General features: G+C 42.7%; 1 protein-coding gene across 1 annotated transcript; it reads right to left on the minus strand.

The window, feature by feature from the left end:
• Positions 1-15,874: 15,874 nt before the first annotated feature.
• LOC139457234 (uncharacterized) lies at positions 15,875-20,218 on the minus strand. Its single transcript, XM_071238645.1, has 3 exons — positions 19,526-20,218; positions 17,728-18,123; positions 15,875-16,324 (listed from the first exon to the last, which is right to left on the minus strand). Exons 1-3 carry the CDS (start codon positions 20,216-20,218, stop codon positions 15,875-15,877), a joined length of 1,539 nt encoding a protein of 512 aa, XP_071094746.1.
• Positions 20,219-20,708: the final 490 nt, after the last annotated feature.

Genomic DNA, 20,708 nt, shown 5'->3' on the forward strand with positions numbered 1-20,708 from the left:
GTGGATGTACGGGTGTGTATGTGGATGTACGGCTGTGTGTGTGGATGTACGGGTGTGGATGTGGATGTACGGGTGTGGATGTGGATGTACGGGTGTGGATGTGGATGTACGGGTGTGGGTGTGGATGTACGGGTGTGTGTGTGGATGTACGGGTGTGGATGTGGATGTACGGTTGTGAGTGTGGATGTACGGGTGTGGGTGTGGATGTACGGGTGTGGATGTGGATGTACGGGTGTGGATGTGGATGTACGGGTGTGGATGTGGATGTACGGGTGTGGATGTACGGCTGTGGGTGTGGATGTACGGTTGTGAGTGTGGATGTACGGGTGTGGATGTGGATGTACGGGTGTGGATGTGGATGTACGGGTGTGGATGTGGATGTACGGGTGTGGATGTGGATGTACGGCTGTGTGTGTGGATGTTCGGGTGTGGATGTGGATGTACGGGTGTGGATGTACGAGTGTGGATGTACGGGTTTGGAGTACGAGTGTGGATGTACGGGTTTGGAGTACGGGTGTGGATGTAGATGTGGGGTTCGGTTGTCAGTGAGGATGTACGGGTGTTGGTGTGGGACTCGGTTGTGGGTGTGGAAGTGGGATGCTGGTGTGGGTGTGGATGTGGATGTAGGATACGGTTGTGTGTGGGGGGTGTCGTTGTGGGTGTGGATGTGGATGTAGGATACGGTTGTGTGTGGGGGGTGTCGTTGTGGGTGTGGATGTGGATGTAGGATACGGTTGTGTGTGGGGGGTGTCGTTGTGGGTGTGGGTGTGAGGTACAGTTGTGGGTGTGGATGGACGGTTGTGAGTGTGAGATACGGTTCGTAGCGTTGGGACACAACTGCGGTCTCTATTTCCGGACCACGAACCTCAAATTCAAGTATTTCAAATATCTCAATGAATATTAATGACGTGAACATTGCGAATTATGATATCTTGTGCCACATTACGTCGGGGAACATCAAGATTTGGCTTCACAATTTTTCCTACTCTGTAGGATCGTACCTAAGAAGATAAACAAATATGGATGTATTCTTGTCGGCGACACCGATGTATCGTCAGGAAGTTTGTTAATTTTAAACAGTTGCTCATGGTCTCTCCACAGTAGGACTATACATTTCCTGACATTGAAACGACGTTGAATGATCGCATAGTTAAGGTTATGTTTGACTAATGATTAAGTTTGGTGCTCTGTAATCGATCTATTTTGTTGACGAGAAATTTTAACATTAGTCACCCTTTCGTTGCGTGTCTAAACTGACAAAGGAGAAGGACGATTCCGAAAATAAGTTTTTTCTACCGCGTGACACTGACTTGCCAAAATAGTTTCTGTTCACGACATAAAACACAAATATGACGGAAATTTCAACAGCCTGTCCGGTCATCTCGTCGCTTATTGTTTCATATGAAGGGAGAGAGAGAGAGAGAGAGAGAGAGAGAGAGAGAGAGAGAGAGAGAGAGAGAGAGAGAGAGAGAGAGAGAGAGAGAGAGAGAGAGAGAGAGAGAGAGATACTCACATTGATGCCCATCCTTATGTAACCTTCGATCCCCACCTGGTCTCCCTGACACCACCCATATCTCACACTGACCCTACCCAGACCACCACCCATATCTCACCCTGACCCTACCCAGACCACCACCCATATCCCACCCTAACCCTACCCTGACCACCACTAATATCCCACCCTGACCCTACCGTGGCCTCCACGCATATTCCACCTTGTCCACAACCTATATCACTTCCTGACCACCAGCCTCAACTCCAGCTCGGCCTAACCCCGACCCTACTGCCAAAATGTGACTGTTCCCCCAACTGATATATAACGTTGCCCTAAACATACACCCAGTTAATCAGGAGGCAGAAAAGGACCCAGCTGAACAACATACAAACATAGCCAGTGACAAATTATGCCAACGTGTCGGCCGGTGAAGCACCCGGCTGTATCGCTGAATGGGACCATTGATAACTGCTGAGATACAATCGGAGTAATAACTCATTTCAATTGCCCAGAAAGTCACGACCGTGTAGAACCGCTGATACACCTTGCAGTTCAAAAACATCCAATGATAAAACAGGACGAGTGACCCCGAGTGACCTCACATTAACCCAGACTGGTGTATCTTCTCCAGTAGTGATTGAGTGTATTAGTTAGACGGTATCACATGGCAGTTTTCATATCATACCCCATATCAACCCCCGACCCCCGTACAAGCCGAAGGCCGAAGGTCAGAGGGCTTATTTGGGGGTCAGGGTTGATGTGGCGTATGATATAATCTTTTTATCATATACTGTAACAGCAAATTGTAAATTGTATCTATTTGCAAGTGAATGCAGTACATTTACGGACTTACATTCTGAATGATTTGGCTGTCACCAATATACTTTCACATTGTACATCATTGTCACGGGAACGCTTGCCGAGCAGACGAGCAGACGACTAAGGGACGTAACTCCAATTTTTTACCACCCGGGCTATATCGATCGCTCATTCAAAATGGATTGACAAGCCATATCAACCCGGGATGTAATACGGGTCCTGTTATCACACCCCTGTGATATGACCGTCTCTATGTTGGCTTTTTGGCAAATGCAAAATGCCTCATATCATTGATACGTATATGAGTACAGGTTAGACCACGAGAATCCGGTGTTTAATCGTAAAAATGATCGGTAAAACCTCGAAGCGCCCAACATAATGGCCCAACATAGCGTACCTTGGCCGTGGCATTGTGGGAAATGTTATACACCCCCCTTTTTATTTCGAAAAAAATCTTTATTTCTGTATAAATTACCACCAAAGACAATAAATAGATCTTAATTGTGCACCCCCTCTTTTGAAAAAAGCTGTATCCGCCCATGTTATAGCAATATGGTTTCCCCGATGCGGGGGTTTTGTTCAGCGTGAACATCTTTGACTGGTTGAAGTGATGCAGGTCTCAGACGTTTACCACTTGGGTGAAACCCACGAGGTTGGAGGAAGAAGGAAGTAGAGGAAGTTGTTGAGGTTGTAGTGGCATATTCACTAACGTATCTTCCTTTAATGGGCGCTGGCCGCAAATAGCTTGAGGTGCTGGAATTCGCTATGCATAGTTCCACCCCCTACATGTACCAGGATCCAGTCATCATGGATCAAATAGTAAGTGAGTATGGTTTTTACGCCGCATTTAGCAATATTCCAGCAATATTATGGCGTATATTACATTGTAATCATATGTGGTAAAACTTGAGGTTGTTGAAGAAGAGGAAGCAGTATACAGTCAACAGAAGTAGAAAACGTAGCATTACAGTAGAATTACTTTAGAATTACTGTCAGTTGGTAATTTAAAACCGATTTTAGCAATATTCCTGCAATGTCACACCAAAAATCAACTTCAGACGTTATGCCCATGTCGAGAATCGAACCCGGGTCTTAGGCGTGACGAGCGAACGCTTCAACCACTAGGCTACCCCATCGTCCCCATGTGGTCGAATACTACGCTTGGTATGTCAGAACTATACCAGAGCACGTGGTTTACCCAAAGTTGTGTACGAGCATTTCCTTCACCGCGTTCCGCTCACATGAAGCCATATAAAACTGATCCTCAGTCGACGGGGTTATCCAGGGGGCCTGTCCCGCGGAACCATGTATAGGTTGAAACACGTGTCACCACGTGTATCTTGTCTTCTCTCACAGTCTTATGGTACAGTTCTGTTTTTTAAAGGTTTTTTTAAGACTTACTGGATTTTTTAATTCAAAGGTTTCGAAAGCAGAATCGATACCTGAAGATTTCCTTCGAAACCCGAAAGCGTCACAACAGTTTTTATTCCATAATGTCATGATAACGGGATTAGTTCAAGCAGCCTCACACATCCGTGTAAGTGTAAATAACTTGAATGCGACGTTAAACCCAATTTTACCTTGTTGTTATAGCGTTCGCTTTTCACGCCGAAGACTCCGGGTTCGATTCTCCACACGGGCACATCGTCTGAAGATCATTTCTGGTGTCCCCCGCCAAGATATTGCTGGAATATTGCTAAAATTGGCGTAAATCTGCAGTAATTCTACTGTAATTCTACTGACTGTTATTCTACGTTATCTACTTCTATTGACCTGAAACACATACTGCTTCCTCTACTACAACACCCACAAATATTACTACTGCTGCAACATCTACTACATTTTCGACTACTACTTCTACTACTACTACTACTACTACTACTACTACTACTACTACTATTACACTATTAATGCTGCTGCCACTACTTCTGTTGCTACTACTATTGCTACTACTACTACTACTACAATTACTGCTGCTACAACTACCACATTTTCTACTACAACTACTACTACTACTACTACTACTACTACTATTACACTATTACTGCTGCTGCTGCCACTACTTCTGTTGCTACTACTATTGCTACTACTACTACAATTACTGCTGCTACAACTACTACATTTTCCACTACTACTACTACTACTACTACTACTACCACCACTACTACTACAAGTAGTACCACACCAACCCTACTACTACAACTACTTCCACTACTACTACATCTAGTAACACCACCACCACTACTACGACTACGACTACGACTACGACTACGACTACTACTACTACTACTACTACTACTACTACTACTACTACTACTACTACTACTACTACCACAACTACAGATATGTGTTAATCCCATGTGAATTTATTTACATATTCCTCAAGGGAAATATCTAGTCTAATGTCTGTGGCGTTGATAAACGCCGTAAATATGTCATCAGATTTACAACGCGTATGTATTTACTTCTCCGTGAACAGTCCTCGACGTTTGTACATCATGGACGTGTGGGGGTGGTCTTTGTACCTGTGTGAATCACACTCGTTAAGTGTCTATACTTCATGGACATCTTTAACAGCTTTATTCTTAACCGACATTCTGTCGCAGTCTTGTGTTCAGTGTTGGCTGTGCATCAGATACGCTGTGAGCTGTACACTCATAAGGATATATATCCATGCCAGGCGAGGTATCGGCTAGGCATTCAGCCCTGAACGAGCATTTGCATATATGCGGGTAGGACGCGTCCTTTGATAGAGGACATGTTTGGAGGTCAAGGGCTGTTCGTTTGACATTCGACTTGATCAATGGGCAACTTATTCTATTCTACTGAATGTAACTGCGTTTATGAAGGAAGTAAAGGGTACATGGTGTGTGCTGAATGATATGAAGTTTCCCTTGCGGGTCAGGGGTAAGCCAAACGTCAGCCTGCTGGCGGGTGTTGCAGGCATGTCCTTTCAGGCACACCGACACAGTCATGACAGCCGCGAACTGTGAGCGAGTGAGTGAGTTTAGTTTTACGCCGCATTTAGCAATGTTCCAGCAATATCACGGCGAGGGACACCAGAAATGGGCTTCACACATTGTACCCATGTCGGGAATCGAACATGGGTCTTCGGCGTGGATAGTCGCGAACACTCATTTCACATCGAGCAGGCAAGTACCACAGGAGTGAGTGAGTGAGTGAGTGAGTGAGTGAGTGAGTGATCGGGGTGAGTGAGTGAGTGATCGGATGAGTGAGTGAGTGAGTGAGTGAGTGAGTGATCGGGTGAGTGAGTGAGTGAGTGAGTGATCAGGTGAGTGAGTGATCGGGTGAGTGAGTGAGTGATTGAGTGATCAGGTGAGTGAGTGAGTGAGTGAGTGATCGGGTGAGTGAGTGAGTGAGTTAGTGATCGAGTGAGTGAGTGATCGGGTGAGTGAGTGATCGGGTGAGTGAGTGAGTGATCGGATGAGTGAGTAAGTGAGTGAGTGATCGGGTGAGTGAGTGATCGGGTGAGTGATCGGGTGAGTGAGTGAGAGAGAGAGAGAGAGGAGAGAGAGAGAGAGAGAGAGAGAGAGAGAGAGAGAGAGAGAGAGAGAGAGGAGAGAGAGAGAGAGAGAGAGAGAGAGAGATGGGTTGCTCCGCGTTTGGTAGTCGTGAACATCGTGCCTTTAGGCCTGATAATGCATATAAGTCTTATGTGAAAAATATGTTTTATTCTGTGAAGTAAAATATGACATGTTACTAATTTTCATCTTCTCTTTATCTTCTATAACCACACAGACCAAGCACTACACCCGCCCGAACTAACCAAGTATTTGCAAATTGCAAAGAACTTTTGTTAAATTTGATTATGTCTATTTAAAAATCACTCATTCCTGCTTCCATTGTAATAAGTAACCTGTGGCGAGGTGATTTTGTGTACAAATATATTGCTTCAGTGAAGTTGGGGTAAAAAATGTTATTTCAACCACATGAACCCCTGTGGTGTTGTAAAAAGGCAGATTTATTGATGTTCAAAGATAGAAAAGTTTTAAATCAAACTACAGTAAAGTACGGTTATAACGAACTCAAAGGGACTACTAATTTTAGTTCGTAATAACCGTAATTCGTTATAAGCATATATACAGCATAACTACAGCAAATAGTCGTGACTAAAAAGTTAGTTCGTTATATCCGTTAGTTCGTTATAAGCGTGTTCGTAATAACCGTAGTTTACTGTATTCTTAAAAAATAAACCATGTAGAAATACTATTTGAATGCTGACTAAGAATCAGTGCAGTTTATTTTTTTATAAACTGTGAATGTATTCATTGACCAGGAACCCCGGGGCATTCGGAAGGAAATCCCCCAGCTTTAATCGAAGACCCGGGTTCGATTCCCGACATGGGTACAATGTGTGAAGCCCATTTCTGGTGTCCCCCGCCGTGATATTGCTGGAATATTGTTAAAAGCGGCGTAAAATCAAACTCACTCACTCACTCACTCTGGTGGTGTCTGACAGTTTTCTCTTTCCTACCTTTGATCATTACCTTATAGAGAGAGAGAGTTTATTGCAGTAAAGGGGCCACCGGCCCATTATACAATACATATTTCATTGATTTTTTCAATTCAATTGAGCACCATACAATATTATACATTGGTCAATCAAAGTGACAATTAATTAATATTGAGTTGTTTACATCTTTTTTTCATTGACAGGAAAATATATTTCGCTAAGACATTTACAGTGTAGGCATTTTGTGATGACAGTAGTTGTTGGAATTTAAAAAGAGTTGGGTTTTGTACATAGTATTTCGGTAATAGACTTCTTATATCATTATAGAATGGTATTCAGTTTCGACACAAGGTACGATACACAATGGACAGAATCTTTCATTCGCACTTATACCAAGTGTACGTCCGTATTCAATCATAAGTTTATGGTCTGAACATCTAAATTTAGTCAGAGCATTTCTATAAGGATGTACAATGACAAGTGATAGGTATTCTTCGAATTTAAAGACAGTCTTACCAGACTGGTACATTTTCAATTTAGAATATTTTGACAAATCCTCAAACCACATTTGGTAATCAATCTCTTTACAACGCTCTTCAAACTCTGACAAAAAGGAAGTGATACAATTAACATTTTGGTTTTTCCAAACAAATCCAAAACCGTACTTAAATAAAAGCATTTTAACATTATATGCCCAACAACTCTTATCTAATTCAGCTAACCTATATTGAAAAGAATATGCCTGCTGTAAAATCACATTATCTTGTTGATAGATTAATCTCAGCCAATACTTAATTATTTTGATGTACATCTTAGCTTTTAATGAACAATATCCAACTTCACCTCTAGCAACAACATTTGGTGTTTTTCTACCAAGACAGAGTAATTGCTTAAAGTAAGTATCATAAACGCGGGTTGCGTCTGGCGATGGATGGAAACCCCAAATTTCAGATCCATAAGTCAACACTGGAAACAATTTAACATAAAAAATATACAGCAATACTGGCAATGATAAATTTCTAAAATTATTGCATTGGGAGCGCATTGGGTTCAAAACCTTGGACATTTGAAAAGACAGAGTTTTCTGTGTTTTATACCAGGAACCACTGCTAGAGAACTGAACACCTAAATATATGGTCTATTGTCAAGATAAAACTTTTCATATTTCCTAAGTCTACCACCTTTTCTAAAAACAACTACTTTTGTTTTCTCAACATTAACGCAGAGGCTCCATTTTTTACAATAAACAGATAGTTTGTCAAGTCTTTTTTGTAGACCCTTTACTGTACTATCGAAGAGTGCCATGTCATCTGCAAACAGTAACATAAAAATATTACAAATACCCAGTTCTATACATCTGTCCTCATCTACATTCAAAATATCTATAATATCATTAATATACAATGAAAAAAGTAATGGAGATAGTTGGCATCCCTGTTTCACACCGTTTAAGCAGTTGAAAAAATCAGTAAAACCATCCTGCAGTGAAATACATGACTGAACATTGGAATACATATTTCTAATAAGGCGAACAACACTTCCTTTTATGTTGTACAACCAAATCTTATATAACATACTTTTTCTATTAATTGAATCAAATGCAGCTTTAAGGTCAATAAAACAACAATATAATCGACCTTTATACAAAGCAAAGTATTTAGCGATCAATGTATCTAAAACAAAGATGTTGTCCAGTGTTTGAAATCCATGTCTAAAACCAGCTTGTTCAGGGATAAGAATATCATTAGTTTCAACAAATTTGGTCAGTCTTTCACATATAATTTTAGCAAATATTTTACCAGCAACTTCCAATAAAGTTATGGGGCGATAATTTTTAGGATTGTTAACATTTCCTTTTTTATGAATTGGAAGTATTGCACCAAGTGACCACTGTTTTGGATAGATCCCAGTTCTCAATACTGCATTGTATAAAGTCAGTAATAGGTTAACGCAAGCAAATGGAGCATTTTTGAAAAAGTCAATTGGTATACCACTATATCCTGGAGCTTTGCCGTTTTTCATACCTGAAATAGCAGCATTAATTTCATCATAGCTAATATCTCTATCTAAATCATTCGTATTTACAGTTGTATCTATCAAGTCATCGGTGATTGAGTCAATAAAGTCCATTATGCTTTCAATAAAGGATTGTTCATCGGGTGAAGTGCTTATACTATTAAAGTGGCTTTCAAAATGTCTTTTCCACTCGGCAGGTGTAATAACTGGGTTAGTGAATTGTCGTTTTCCCTTTAGAATTGACCAGAATAGTTTGTTGTCCCTATTAAGAAGGCTCTCCTGAAGTTTTTCCTTTTTCATATTGAGAGCACGTGTACATTTCAGGTGACATAAATGTTTGTATGATTTCCATGCTTCGATATAGGTGAGGCGGTCGCGTGTACAGTTAGTTGCATAAAATGCACGAAGTTTACGGCTTGCGTCACACCTGGCTTGGTAGCATTCCGCATCCCACCAGTTATGTCCCTTGTTGACTGTGGATACTGACGATTTTTTGAAGTCCTTTGAACATGACAGTAGCAAATCGTGGAATGTTTCAGCCACTTCCTCGACACGCCCACATGCTGCTATTGTTGTTATTTCTTGGATAGAATATTCCGATATTAAATTCCAATTTTCAGTGTATTTTACCATTTTGTTCTCGTTCCAGACATATCTTGACTTTTTAGATAATGTATCGTTGGTCAACTTAGGTGATCTATATCCCTTGAACAAGACAGAGTATGTGATAGGAAAGTGTGTGGATTCAACTTCGTTACAAATATCGAAACTGGTAAACTGGTGAAATATGTTATTTGAGCACAAAACATAATCCTCAACGCTTTGGCCCTCATTCACAACACAAGTTATTTTCCCAATGTCTTTATCTTGAAACAAACGACCATTGCAGATACGGAGTTCATTTTTCTTGCAAAAGTCTAACAATGACTTTCCCCTTTTGTTTACATTTTTATCTTGAGATATTCTTGGGGCGGGTTCATCCATTATATAGTTTATATTTTCGTCAATTGGCAAATAGGTGGTATCATCATTTTTCTAAATAGTCTGCTAAATTCCCAGTTCTGGCGTTAAAGTCACCATGTAGAATGAATTCACAATTAGGAAAAGAACTTCGAAACGTATCAATATCCTCTTCTAGAATATCAAACAATTGTTCCTTTAAGTGTGGGCTGGTTGATCCTTCTGGAGAGTAATACACAGTGCCTATCACCACAGTAATGTTTAATTGAAGTTTTATCCACTGGACATTATCTGTTTTAGTACAGCCATGTAATTCACAGACGTTAGATGAAATGTCTTGATTCACGAATGTGATTATCCCACCTGAGTTTCTGATAGCACCACTTGCTTTAGTTCTGGTTTTGCTGTATGTATTATATCCATTAATGTCTACTTTATCTTCTTTATTCAACCAGGATTCCTCGAAACATGCTATATGATGTTTATTGATAAAATCTAAAGAAAGACTCTTTTGTAGTAATCTCTTAAAACCTTCACAGTTCCACACTGACAGTTTTAGGCTGATATCTGTGCGTAATGGACGTTGGCCACACCCCTAATCATCATCATTCGTATCTGTTGCTTCCGCTGATTCCGTCACTGCTGCCGCATTGTTTATACCACTTCTAGTGACTGGTGAGAATGTCTTTATGTGTATTAGGTTTTCATTTATGTGATCAAGTCTGTACAGTTTGTTATCAATTTGAATCTTATCATATCTCAGTACTGCATACTTCATTTCATCTCTTGCCTCATCTAGAAACGTTTTCAACTTACGTCGGGTTTGCCGTACTTTTTCTGGAAAATCCTGAGAGATACCAAACTTCGATCCTTTCAGTTTGCTTGATCCTTTCAATATCGATTTTCTGTCAAGCGAATTTCTAATAGACACGAGTACAGGTCCGGGTCCCAGTGATTTGGTAGGAAGTCGTCTGATGTCATCATATACAAAGTCTGTGGGTCTCAGTTCCATTTTGGTGATAACTTCTTTAAGTTTATTTTCGATTTCGCTTGTGGTTTCGCCAGTAGATTCTTCAATATTATAGAATATCAGATTATCTCTCTTGCTAAGTCCCTCCAGATATTCCACTTTATTTGATAGATTATTCACAGTGTCTTTCAGTTCTTTGTTTTCCTCCATCACCAATTGCATATCTCTTTCAACAGATTCAATTTTTCGATTAAGTTTATCAAAGTTCCCATTTATTTCCTGGCGCATTTCTTTCAGTTCTTTTAGGACTTCAGAAGCAGAAAACTCTCCCTCAATCGTCAGTTGGCGGGTTTTTGGCGGGCCTGGGTTGGACTCAACATCGTTGCTAAGTGTCAACGTCAACACAGACACAAACAGACAGAGACGCAGACGTAACCTGGTGTTCTTCGGCACGCGCAGCACGTGCGGCCTCATGGCTGCTCGTCTAGCTCTTTTGAACATGAAGTTGATAAAGATTGAGTGAAAACAGCCGATTCTGGCTGTATAATCTGCATTTTCACAGCTCATCTTCTAGACGTTGTTGATATGAGGAACTTCTCAAAATGTTACCTTTGGTGGTAGATTGGTTTTGACGTTATTTCATTTTTTTCTCAGAGCGACATTTCTCTGCTGCTGCACTACACACCGCTAGGTGGCACCCCAACAAACAGCAAACAATATATATTTGTTATTTAATGTTATTAATGCCAACCGCATAAAGACATATCACAATGGAGAATATAGTATACTGAGTCAAATTAAAAACTACGCATTTTTAAAAGTAATCCCATATATGATATACAACGGACAAATGTATCAGAGAAGGTATTTTTTAATCATTAATGTCCAAAGAAGGATTTTAATTAAAGGTGGTAACCATAATTTGTTCCAAGCACCTACGGTATTCGGTAATAACATCAATAGTTTAAATCATAAGTCCCAAGCACGAGAATCTGATGGCACACAAGTTCAGTAGCGTGTATGGCCACCATGTGCGTTGACAACTGCCACACAACGCCTCCGCATGGACCTTGTGATGCTTGTGAACACATGATTGGGAATACGACGCCATTGTTGCAGCAAAATGGTGCCAAGATCTTGCAAATTCTGTGGTTGGTTCTGGAGAGTGCGCAGACTTCTGCCAAGAGCATCCCAGACATGTTCGATGGGATTGCGGCCGGGAGACCTTGACGGCTAGTTCATGACGTTGACTCCTGCATTCTGAAGGAAATTCCTTATCAAAATTGCTGTGTGGGGTCTGGCATTGTCGTGTTGGAAGATCAAACCGGGTCCATGTGCTGCCATAAAAGGCAGAAGTTCTGGTTCCAGTACCTGGTCGCGGTAAGCAGCAGCGTTGAGGTTGCTACGGATGACAAGAAGCCTGGAACGTGCATTGCCACAGAAAGCACCCCACACCATGACACTTCCGCCTCGAAATCTGTCAACTTCCTGTACACAACACTGGGCGTAACGTTCATGACGGCGCCCCCACACCCTCGCCCTACCATCAGCAAATCGAAGATTAAATCGGGATTCATCACGGAAGACGACTTGATTCCAATTCCTCTGAGTCCATCTTAAGTATCGCTGTGCCCACAATTGACGTTGACGTCTGTGTAATTGAGTCAGAATCGGCCCGCAGTATGGCCGTCGTGCTTGAAGGTGAGCAGTTCTCACTCAATTGCGCACTCAGTCTACCCCTAAACAGTTCATTTCTGGTTGATGTATCCGTCAAAAGTCGGTTACGGGGGTGGCGTAAGACAATCTGACAATCCTCTGCATGTGACGTCACACGTGGTCGACCTGGCCGAGGGCGATCAGCGGTGGTACCCGTTTGCTGTAGACGCGTCTGTAAATCATAAACAGTCCGTCGTCTACAACCCATCGTCCTTGCGACTTCAGCTACGGACGTTCCCGTCTGCAACATGCCGATGGCACGTTCACGTTGCACATTTGAAAGGCTTGGCATTACAAATGGCCGTAAAGACTTTTGTTTTCTTGTGTCTTTCTTTTTTTTGTTAATGACTGCTAACAAGTATGGCTGAAAACACATCCGGTATTATGGCCACGTGACCAGTTGCACGTGAAAAACCACTTTTGCCACTATAGTGCTGTGCACATGATTTTGATCGATTCACCTGCACAAAAAACGGGTGTTATCTGAAGATAATACGTGGCTATTACTGTTTAAATAAACAATAAGGACCAAAAATGATAACTGGTCAAAATGTTAAAATTTTAGGATTGTTAAGTTTTTAATTTGGTCAGTATGTTATTGACCATATGATACTTTTGGCACTTAAAAACACTACATGCGTAAAAAAAACAAACATGTACACTATAATACAGATCATGACATGAATGTTTCAGTGGAGAACGAGGGAAATGCGTGCATTCTGACACGTGTTCATAATCAAAAAATGAATTTATTTTTAGTCGTTCCGGTTTAGAATAAGTCTTCAGCAACACATGCTTGTTGCAAGAGGCGGCCAACGGGATCGAGTGGTCAGGCTCGCAGACTTGGTTGATGCATGTCATCGTATCCCATGCCAGTTACCTAGATTGATGCTTATGATCTCAATCATTGAACTGTCTGGTCCAGACCGCCGTCATGTAGCTGGACTATTGCTGAGTGCGGCGTTAAACAACAAACAAACAAACACATTTGTGGCTGTATCCATGTCCAAAGGCGTGATTATGGTGCTGCAAAATTATTACCAAAGTCAATGTGTCCGGATGTACTCAAATTACATTCTCAGCTCCCTGGGAAATATACAACCCAACCCTATAGGCTCTAGAATAGTTTGCATCTCATCTAACCATTTGCTGTTGGGTGTATCTTTATTCCAAACAAAGTCAACTGCAAAAGGTAAACACAGTCATTTTATGACCCGTGATTTAGTTGGTTGAGGATTAAAGTCAACCCTACCGAGCAGAGTTACCCATGCACCTCCTCTCCAAGGGCAGCGTTTCTTTCCTTTACCTCACGTTACGTGTTGGCTATCCACGGGCCAAAGAAATCCGTACGATACACTCACGATTTAAAAATACTGAACAGCAAATGAAACGCAAGTGTAGATTATGATTGAACGACATAAAATTTGCAATGCGAAACTTTCAAAACTAAAATGAACCAGATAAATACAGTTCCAGCAAGACTAATGACGGTTTGCAGAAACGCAGCATATTTTGCACCAGCAATGTTTCACAAATAAAAAAGGTTTTGATAGGCAGTTAAAAGTTAAAACAAGAATACATGACTCTTTTTCATGGATAGCAACTTCTGTATTCTTTGTACGACGTTTCAGAGCAACTTTTCGCTCCTTCATCAGGTGAGGTGAGGTGAAATGTGGTTTGTGTGTGTGTGTGTGTGTGTGGCTGCTTTTACTAGTTCGGACTGATGCCGATTTATATTGTTAGCACACTGAGATACCATGCCACAGTTTAACATGAATACCCCACTCAGACACAGTATACTGACTACGAGCCGACCAGTCCTTGTTTTAACCCTTCAATGCCGAGCGCCAGACAGGGTAACAACAAGTACCATCTTTTAACGGCTTTTGGTATGACACGGCTGGGGATGGAACCCTGGACCTTCCGCTCTCCGGGCGGACGCTCTCCCACTAGACCACGGAGGCGGTCTTTCATGAGGTGAGTGAAGAAGCAAGAATTAGCTCTGAGACGTTTTACAAAGAAAAAAGAAGTAACTGATGTTATCCATATGTCCGATATAGTTCAGTTCATAACGTTAGGCGACATTTAACACATTACAATATAGCTTGAGCACAACTGAAGCTAAAGTAATGCTACGGTACGAGAGAGGGTCTCTGTGGTTTGTCAGATTCGACTTCTGAATAGTATTAATTATACTTTGTCTCCAGCCTTCGGAAATAAGACCGTTACTACTTATTAGTAACACTTATTGCTTGAGAAAAAACACGCGTGGGTAGTTGTTTCTTTAAGTGAGTGAGTGAGTTGGGTGTAACGCCGCTTTTTAACAGTATTTCAGTTATAACACGGCGTGTCAGCTTAATGTGGGAGGAAAGCCCGAAGTGATGCAGGTCTCAGAAATTTACCACTTCGGTGAAACCCATGAGCTGAATCCCGGATCGATCTGTTTATGTTTCTAGGTTTGTGAGCACCATTCCTGTGCTTGTGGGTTTCACCCTAGTGGTAAACGTCTGACACCTGCATCACTTCGGGCTTTCCTTTCACATTAAGCCAACACATGGTGATAGAATGATGTTAAAAGCAGAGTTAAACCCAACTCACTCATTCACTCCTGGCTTCACACTTCATGTACCAAGACAAGTTGGTTAGTCTTTGTTAATGATGTTATTGCAAAGTTATTTTACACCCGCTTCAACAAATTATTTCTGTTCATATGTGTTTGTGTTGAATGTTTAACGGCATATGCCAGCGATCTGGATCTGGATCGCGGATGCGCCTTGACCTTTTGATATTACACATGCGCACGGACTGCGTCTAAAACGCGAGAACCCGAGATCGCGAGAAAATGAAATGTCGCATTCTCGCGTTTTCGTGGCCAGACGTCGCATGCTCTGCAAGTCGCTGCACACAGTTGTGTCCCTTAGTCGTGACCGAATCCGTTTCGCCCTGATCTTGGTTTGTCAGCAACATGCCCATGGCGGGGGACACCAGAAATGAGCTTCACACATTGTACCCATGTAGGGAATCGAACCCAGGTCCTCGATGTGACGAGCGAACGCTTTAACCACTAGGATACACGACCGCCCCCATGCCAATGGTACTTTGGGGTAGACCCGGGGTAGAATGTGTCCCAGGCACCCCGTTGCTAGTCGTAAGAGACTACTAAAACGGAAACTCAGTTCCCCTCATGTTTGTCTACGGTGGAAACTCCGCTCACCTCATGTTTGTCAAAGGTGGAAACTCCGCTCACCTCATGTTTGTCTAAGGTGGAAATTCCGCTCAACTCATGTTTGTCAAAGGTGGAAACTCCGTTCACCTCATGTTTTTCTAAGGTGGAAACTCCGTTCACCTCATGTTTGTCAAAGGTGGAAACTCCGTTCCCCTCATGTTTGTCTTAGGTGAAAACTCCGCTCTAATCATGTTTTTTTTAGGTGGAAACTCCGTTCACCTCATGTTTGTCTGAGGTGGAAACTCCGCTCACCTCATGTTTGTCCAAGGTGGAAATTCCGCTCACCTCATGTTTGTCTAAGGTGGAAACTCCGCTCACCTCATGTTTGTCTGAGGTGGAAACTCCGCTCACCTCATGTTTGTCTGAGGTGGAAACTCCGTTCACCTCATGTTTGTCTAAGGTGGAAACTCCGCTCACCTCGTGTTTTTCTGAGGTGGAAACTCCGTTCACCTCATGTTTGTCTAAGGTGGAAACTCCGTTAACCTCATGTTTGTCTGAGGTGGAAACTCCGTTCACCTCATGTTTGTCCGAGGTGGAAACTCCGTTCACCTCATGTTTGTCTAAGGTGGAAACTCCGCTCACCTCATGTTTGTCTGAGGTGAAAACTCCGCTCACCTCATGTTTTTCTGAGGTGAAAACTCCGCTCACCTCATGACATTTAACACATTACAATATAGCTTGAGCACAACTGAAGCTAAAGTAATGCTACGGTACGAGAGAGGGTCTCTGTGGTTTGTCAGATTCGACTTCTGAATAGTATTAATTATACTTTGTCTCCAGCCTTCGGAAATAAGACCGTTACTACTTATTAGTAACACTTATTGCTTGAGAAAAAACACGCGTGGGTAGTTGTTTCTTTAAGTGAGTGAGTGAGTTGGGTGTAACGCCGCTTTTTAACAGTATTTCAGTTATAACACGGCGTGTCAGCTTAATGTGGGAGGAAAGCCCGAAGTGATGCAGGTCTCAGAAATTTACCACTTCGGTGAAACCCATGAGCTGAATCCCGGATCGATCTGTTTATGTTTCTAGGTTTGTGAGCACCATTCCTGTGCTTGTGGGTTTCACCCTAGTGGTAAACGTCTGACACCTGCATCACTTCGGGCTTTCCTTTCACATTAAGCCAACACATGGTGATAGAATGATGTTAAAAGCAGAGTTAAACCCAACTCACTCATTCACTCCTGGCTTCACACTTCATGTACCAAGACAAGTTGGTTAGTCTTTGTTAATGATGTTATTGCAAAGTTATTTTACACCCGCTTCAACAAATTATTTCTGTTCATATGTGTTTGTGTTGAATGTTTAACGGCATATGCCAGCGATCTGGATCTGGATCGCGGATGCGCCTTGACCTTTTGATATTACACATGCGCACGGACTGCGTCTAAAACGCGAGAACCCGAGATCGCGAGAAAATGAAATGTCGCATTCTCGCGTTTTCGTGGCCAGACGTCGCATGCTCTGCAAGTCGCTGCACACAGTTGTGTCCCTTAGTCGTGACCGAATCCGTTTCGCCCTGATCTTGGTTTGTCAGCAACATGCCCATGGCGGGGGACACCAGAAATGAGCTTCACACATTGTACCCATGTAGGGAATCGAACCCAGGTCCTCGATGTGACGAGCGAACGCTTTAACCACTAGGATACACGACCGCCCCCATGCCAATGGTACTTTGGGGTAGACCCGGGGTAGAATGTGTCCCAGGCACCCCGTTGCTAGTCGTAAGAGACTACTAAAACGGAAACTCAGTTCCCCTCATGTTTGTCTACGGTGGAAACTCCGCTCACCTCATGTTTGTCAAAGGTGGAAACTCCGCTCACCTCATGTTTGTCTAAGGTGGAAATTCCGCTCAACTCATGTTTGTCAAAGGTGGAAACTCCGTTCACCTCATGTTTTTCTAAGGTGGAAACTCCGTTCACCTCATGTTTGTCAAAGGTGGAAACTCCGTTCCCCTCATGTTTGTCTTAGGTGAAAACTCCGCTCTAATCATGTTTTTTTTAGGTGGAAACTCCGTTCACCTCATGTTTGTCTGAGGTGGAAACTCCGCTCACCTCATGTTTGTCCAAGGTGGAAATTCCGCTCACCTCATGTTTGTCTAAGGTGGAAACTCCGCTCACCTCATGTTTGTCTGAGGTGGAAACTCCGCTCACCTCATGTTTGTCTGAGGTGGAAACTCCGTTCACCTCATGTTTGTCTAAGGTGGAAACTCCGCTCACCTCGTGTTTTTCTGAGGTGGAAACTCCGTTCACCTCATGTTTGTCTAAGGTGGAAACTCCGTTAACCTCATGTTTGTCTGAGGTGGAAACTCCGTTCACCTCATGTTTGTCCGAGGTGGAAACTCCGTTCACCTCATGTTTGTCTAAGGTGGAAACTCCGCTCACCTCATGTTTGTCTGAGGTGAAAACTCCGCTCACCTCATGTTTTTCTGAGGTGAAAACTCCGCTCACCTCATGACATTTAACACATTACAATATAGCTTGAGCACAACTGAAGCTAAAGTAATGCTACGGTACGAGAGAGGGTCTCTGTGGTTTGTCAGATTCGACTTCTGAATAGTATTAATTATACTTTGTCTCCAGCCTTCGGAAATAAGACCGTTACTACTTATTAGTAACACTTATTGCTTGAGAAAAAACACGCGTGGGTAGTTGTTTCTTTAAGTGAGTGAGTGAGTTGGGTGTAACGCCGCTTTTTAACAGTATTTCAGTTATAACACGGCGTGTCAGCTTAATGTGGGAGGAAAGCCCGAAGTGATGCAGGTCTCAGAAATTTACCACTTCGGTGAAACCCATGAGCTGAATCCCGGATCGATCTGTTTATGTTTCTAGGTTTGTGAGCACCATTCCTGTGCTTGTGGGTTTCACCCTAGTGGTAAACGTCTGACACCTGCATCACTTCGGGCTTTCCTTTCACATTAAGCCAACACATGGTGATAGAATGATGTTAAAAGCAGAGTTAAACCCAACTCACTCATTCACTCCTGGCTTCACACTTCATGTACCAAGACAAGTTGGTTAGTCTTTGTTAATGATGTTATTGCAAAGTTATTTTACACCCGCTTCAACAAATTATTTCTGTTCATATGTGTTTGTGTTGAATGTTTAACGGCATATGCCAGCGATCTGGATCTGGATCGCGGATGCGCCTTGACCTTTTGATATTACACATGCGCACGGACTGCGTCTAAAACGCGAGAACCCGAGATCGCGAGAAAATGAAATGTCGCATTCTCGCGTTTTCGTGGCCAGACGTCGCATGCTCTGCAAGTCGCTGCACACAGTTGTGTCCCTTAGTCGTGACCGAATCCGTTTCGCCCTGATCTTGGTTTGTCAGCAACATGCCCATGGCGGGGGACACCAGAAATGAGCTTCACACATTGTACCCATGTAGGGAATCGAACCCAGGTCCTCGATGTGACGAGCGAACGCTTTAACCACTAGATACACGACCGCCCCCATGCCAATGGTACTTTGGGGTAGACCCGGGGTAGAATGTGTCCCAGGCACCCCGTTGCTAGTCGTAAGAGACTACTAAAACGGAAACTCAGTTCCCCTCATGTTTGTCTACGGTGGAAACTCCGCTCACCTCATGTTTGTCAAAGGTGGAAACTCCGCTCACCTCATGTTTGTCTAAGGTGGAAATTCCGCTCAACTCATGTTTGTCAAAGGTGGAAACTCCGTTCACCTCATGTTTTTCTAAGGTGGAAACTCCGTTCACCTCATGTTTGTCAAAGGTGGAAACTCCGTTCCCCTCATGTTTGTCTTAGGTGAAAACTCCGCTCTAATCATGTTTTTTTTCGGTGGAAACTCCGTTCACCTCATGTTTGTCTGAGGTGGAAACTCCGCTCACCTCATGTTTGTCCAAGGTGGAAATTCCGCTCACCTCATGTTTGTCTAAGGTGGAAACTCCGCTCACCTCATGTTTGTCTGAGGTGGAAACTCCGCTCACCTCATGTTTGTCTGAGGTGGAAACTCCGTTCACCTCATGTTTGTCTAAGGTGGAAACTCCGCTCACCTCGTGTTTTTCTGAGGTGGAAACTCCGTTCACCTCATGTTTGTCTAAGGTGGAAACTCCGTTAACCTCATGTTTGTCTAAGGTGGAAACTCCGTTCACCTCATGTTTGTCCGAGGTGGAAACTCCGTTCACCTCATGTTTGTCTGAGGTGGAAACTCCGCTCACCTCATGTTTGTCTGAGGTGAAAACTCCGCTCACCTCATGTTTTTCTGAGGTGAAAACTCCGCTCACCTCATGTTTGTCTGAGGTGAAAACTCCGCTCACCTCATGTTTGTCTGAGGTGAAAACTCCGCTCACCTCATGTTTGTCTGAGGTGAAAACTCCGCTCACCTCATGTTTGTCTGAGGTGAAAACTCCGCTCACCTCATGTATATCTATGGTGGAAACTCCGCTTATCGTTGTCTTTATGTTGTCAGAGTAGGTATTCCACTCATCTGGTATTTGTTGTTTATTGTTTATTAAATGTTCCGGGACAGTGATCCTGATGTTTTCTTTGATTCCTCTAAGAGTTAGTTTCCGCGTCCACATACGCCTCGTAAAATGTATCAAGTGTCGATCAATACATACATTTATCTCAGAGAACGGTAACCGAACAGAACAGTTACACTCGGTTTATACATGGTTTATGGATGTGTGTATTTGTTGAGATTTTATAACGTTCTTGGGAGAATAATTGTATAGGGTCAGGGACTTATTAGCTCCCCTTATTTGGCGTCGGACTTCATTAGTCTGTTCGTATTGAGACTGAAACCGAAAACTTTTAGACATATTCCCAATGTTTGCACTACCCATCAACTGTATAAAACAGGTCAGTAACAGTGATACACATTACTGATCCGCTTTTTTACAGCTGCTAGGTAGTGCAAACATGACATACATTACTGACCTGTTATATACAGCTGCTGGGAAGTGCAAACCTGTTTTATACAGCTGATGGGTAGTGCTAACGTGACATACATTACTGACCTGTTTTATACAGCTGATGGGTTGTGCTAACGTGACATACATTACTGAGCCG

This window comes from Haliotis cracherodii, unplaced genomic scaffold (assembly GCF_022045235.1).
Source record: "Haliotis cracherodii isolate W230 unplaced genomic scaffold, xgHalCrac1.p SCAF_12, whole genome shotgun sequence".
NCBI classification, from domain to species: Eukaryota; Metazoa; Mollusca; class Gastropoda; order Lepetellida; family Haliotidae; genus Haliotis; species Haliotis cracherodii.

Coding starts and splice junctions, on each gene's coding strand:
- LOC139457234 (XM_071238645.1), bottom strand. CDS start 20,218: ATGTGGACGCGGAAACTAACTCTTAGAGGAATCAAAGAAAACATCAGG. Junction 18,124..19,525: donor CCACCTTGGACAAACATGAG/GTGAGCGGAGTT, acceptor AAATGTCATGAG/GTGAGCGGAGTTTTCACCTC. Junction 16,325..17,727: donor CCACCTTGGACAAACATGAG/GTGAGCGGAGTT, acceptor AAATGTCATGAG/GTGAGCGGAGTTTTCACCTC.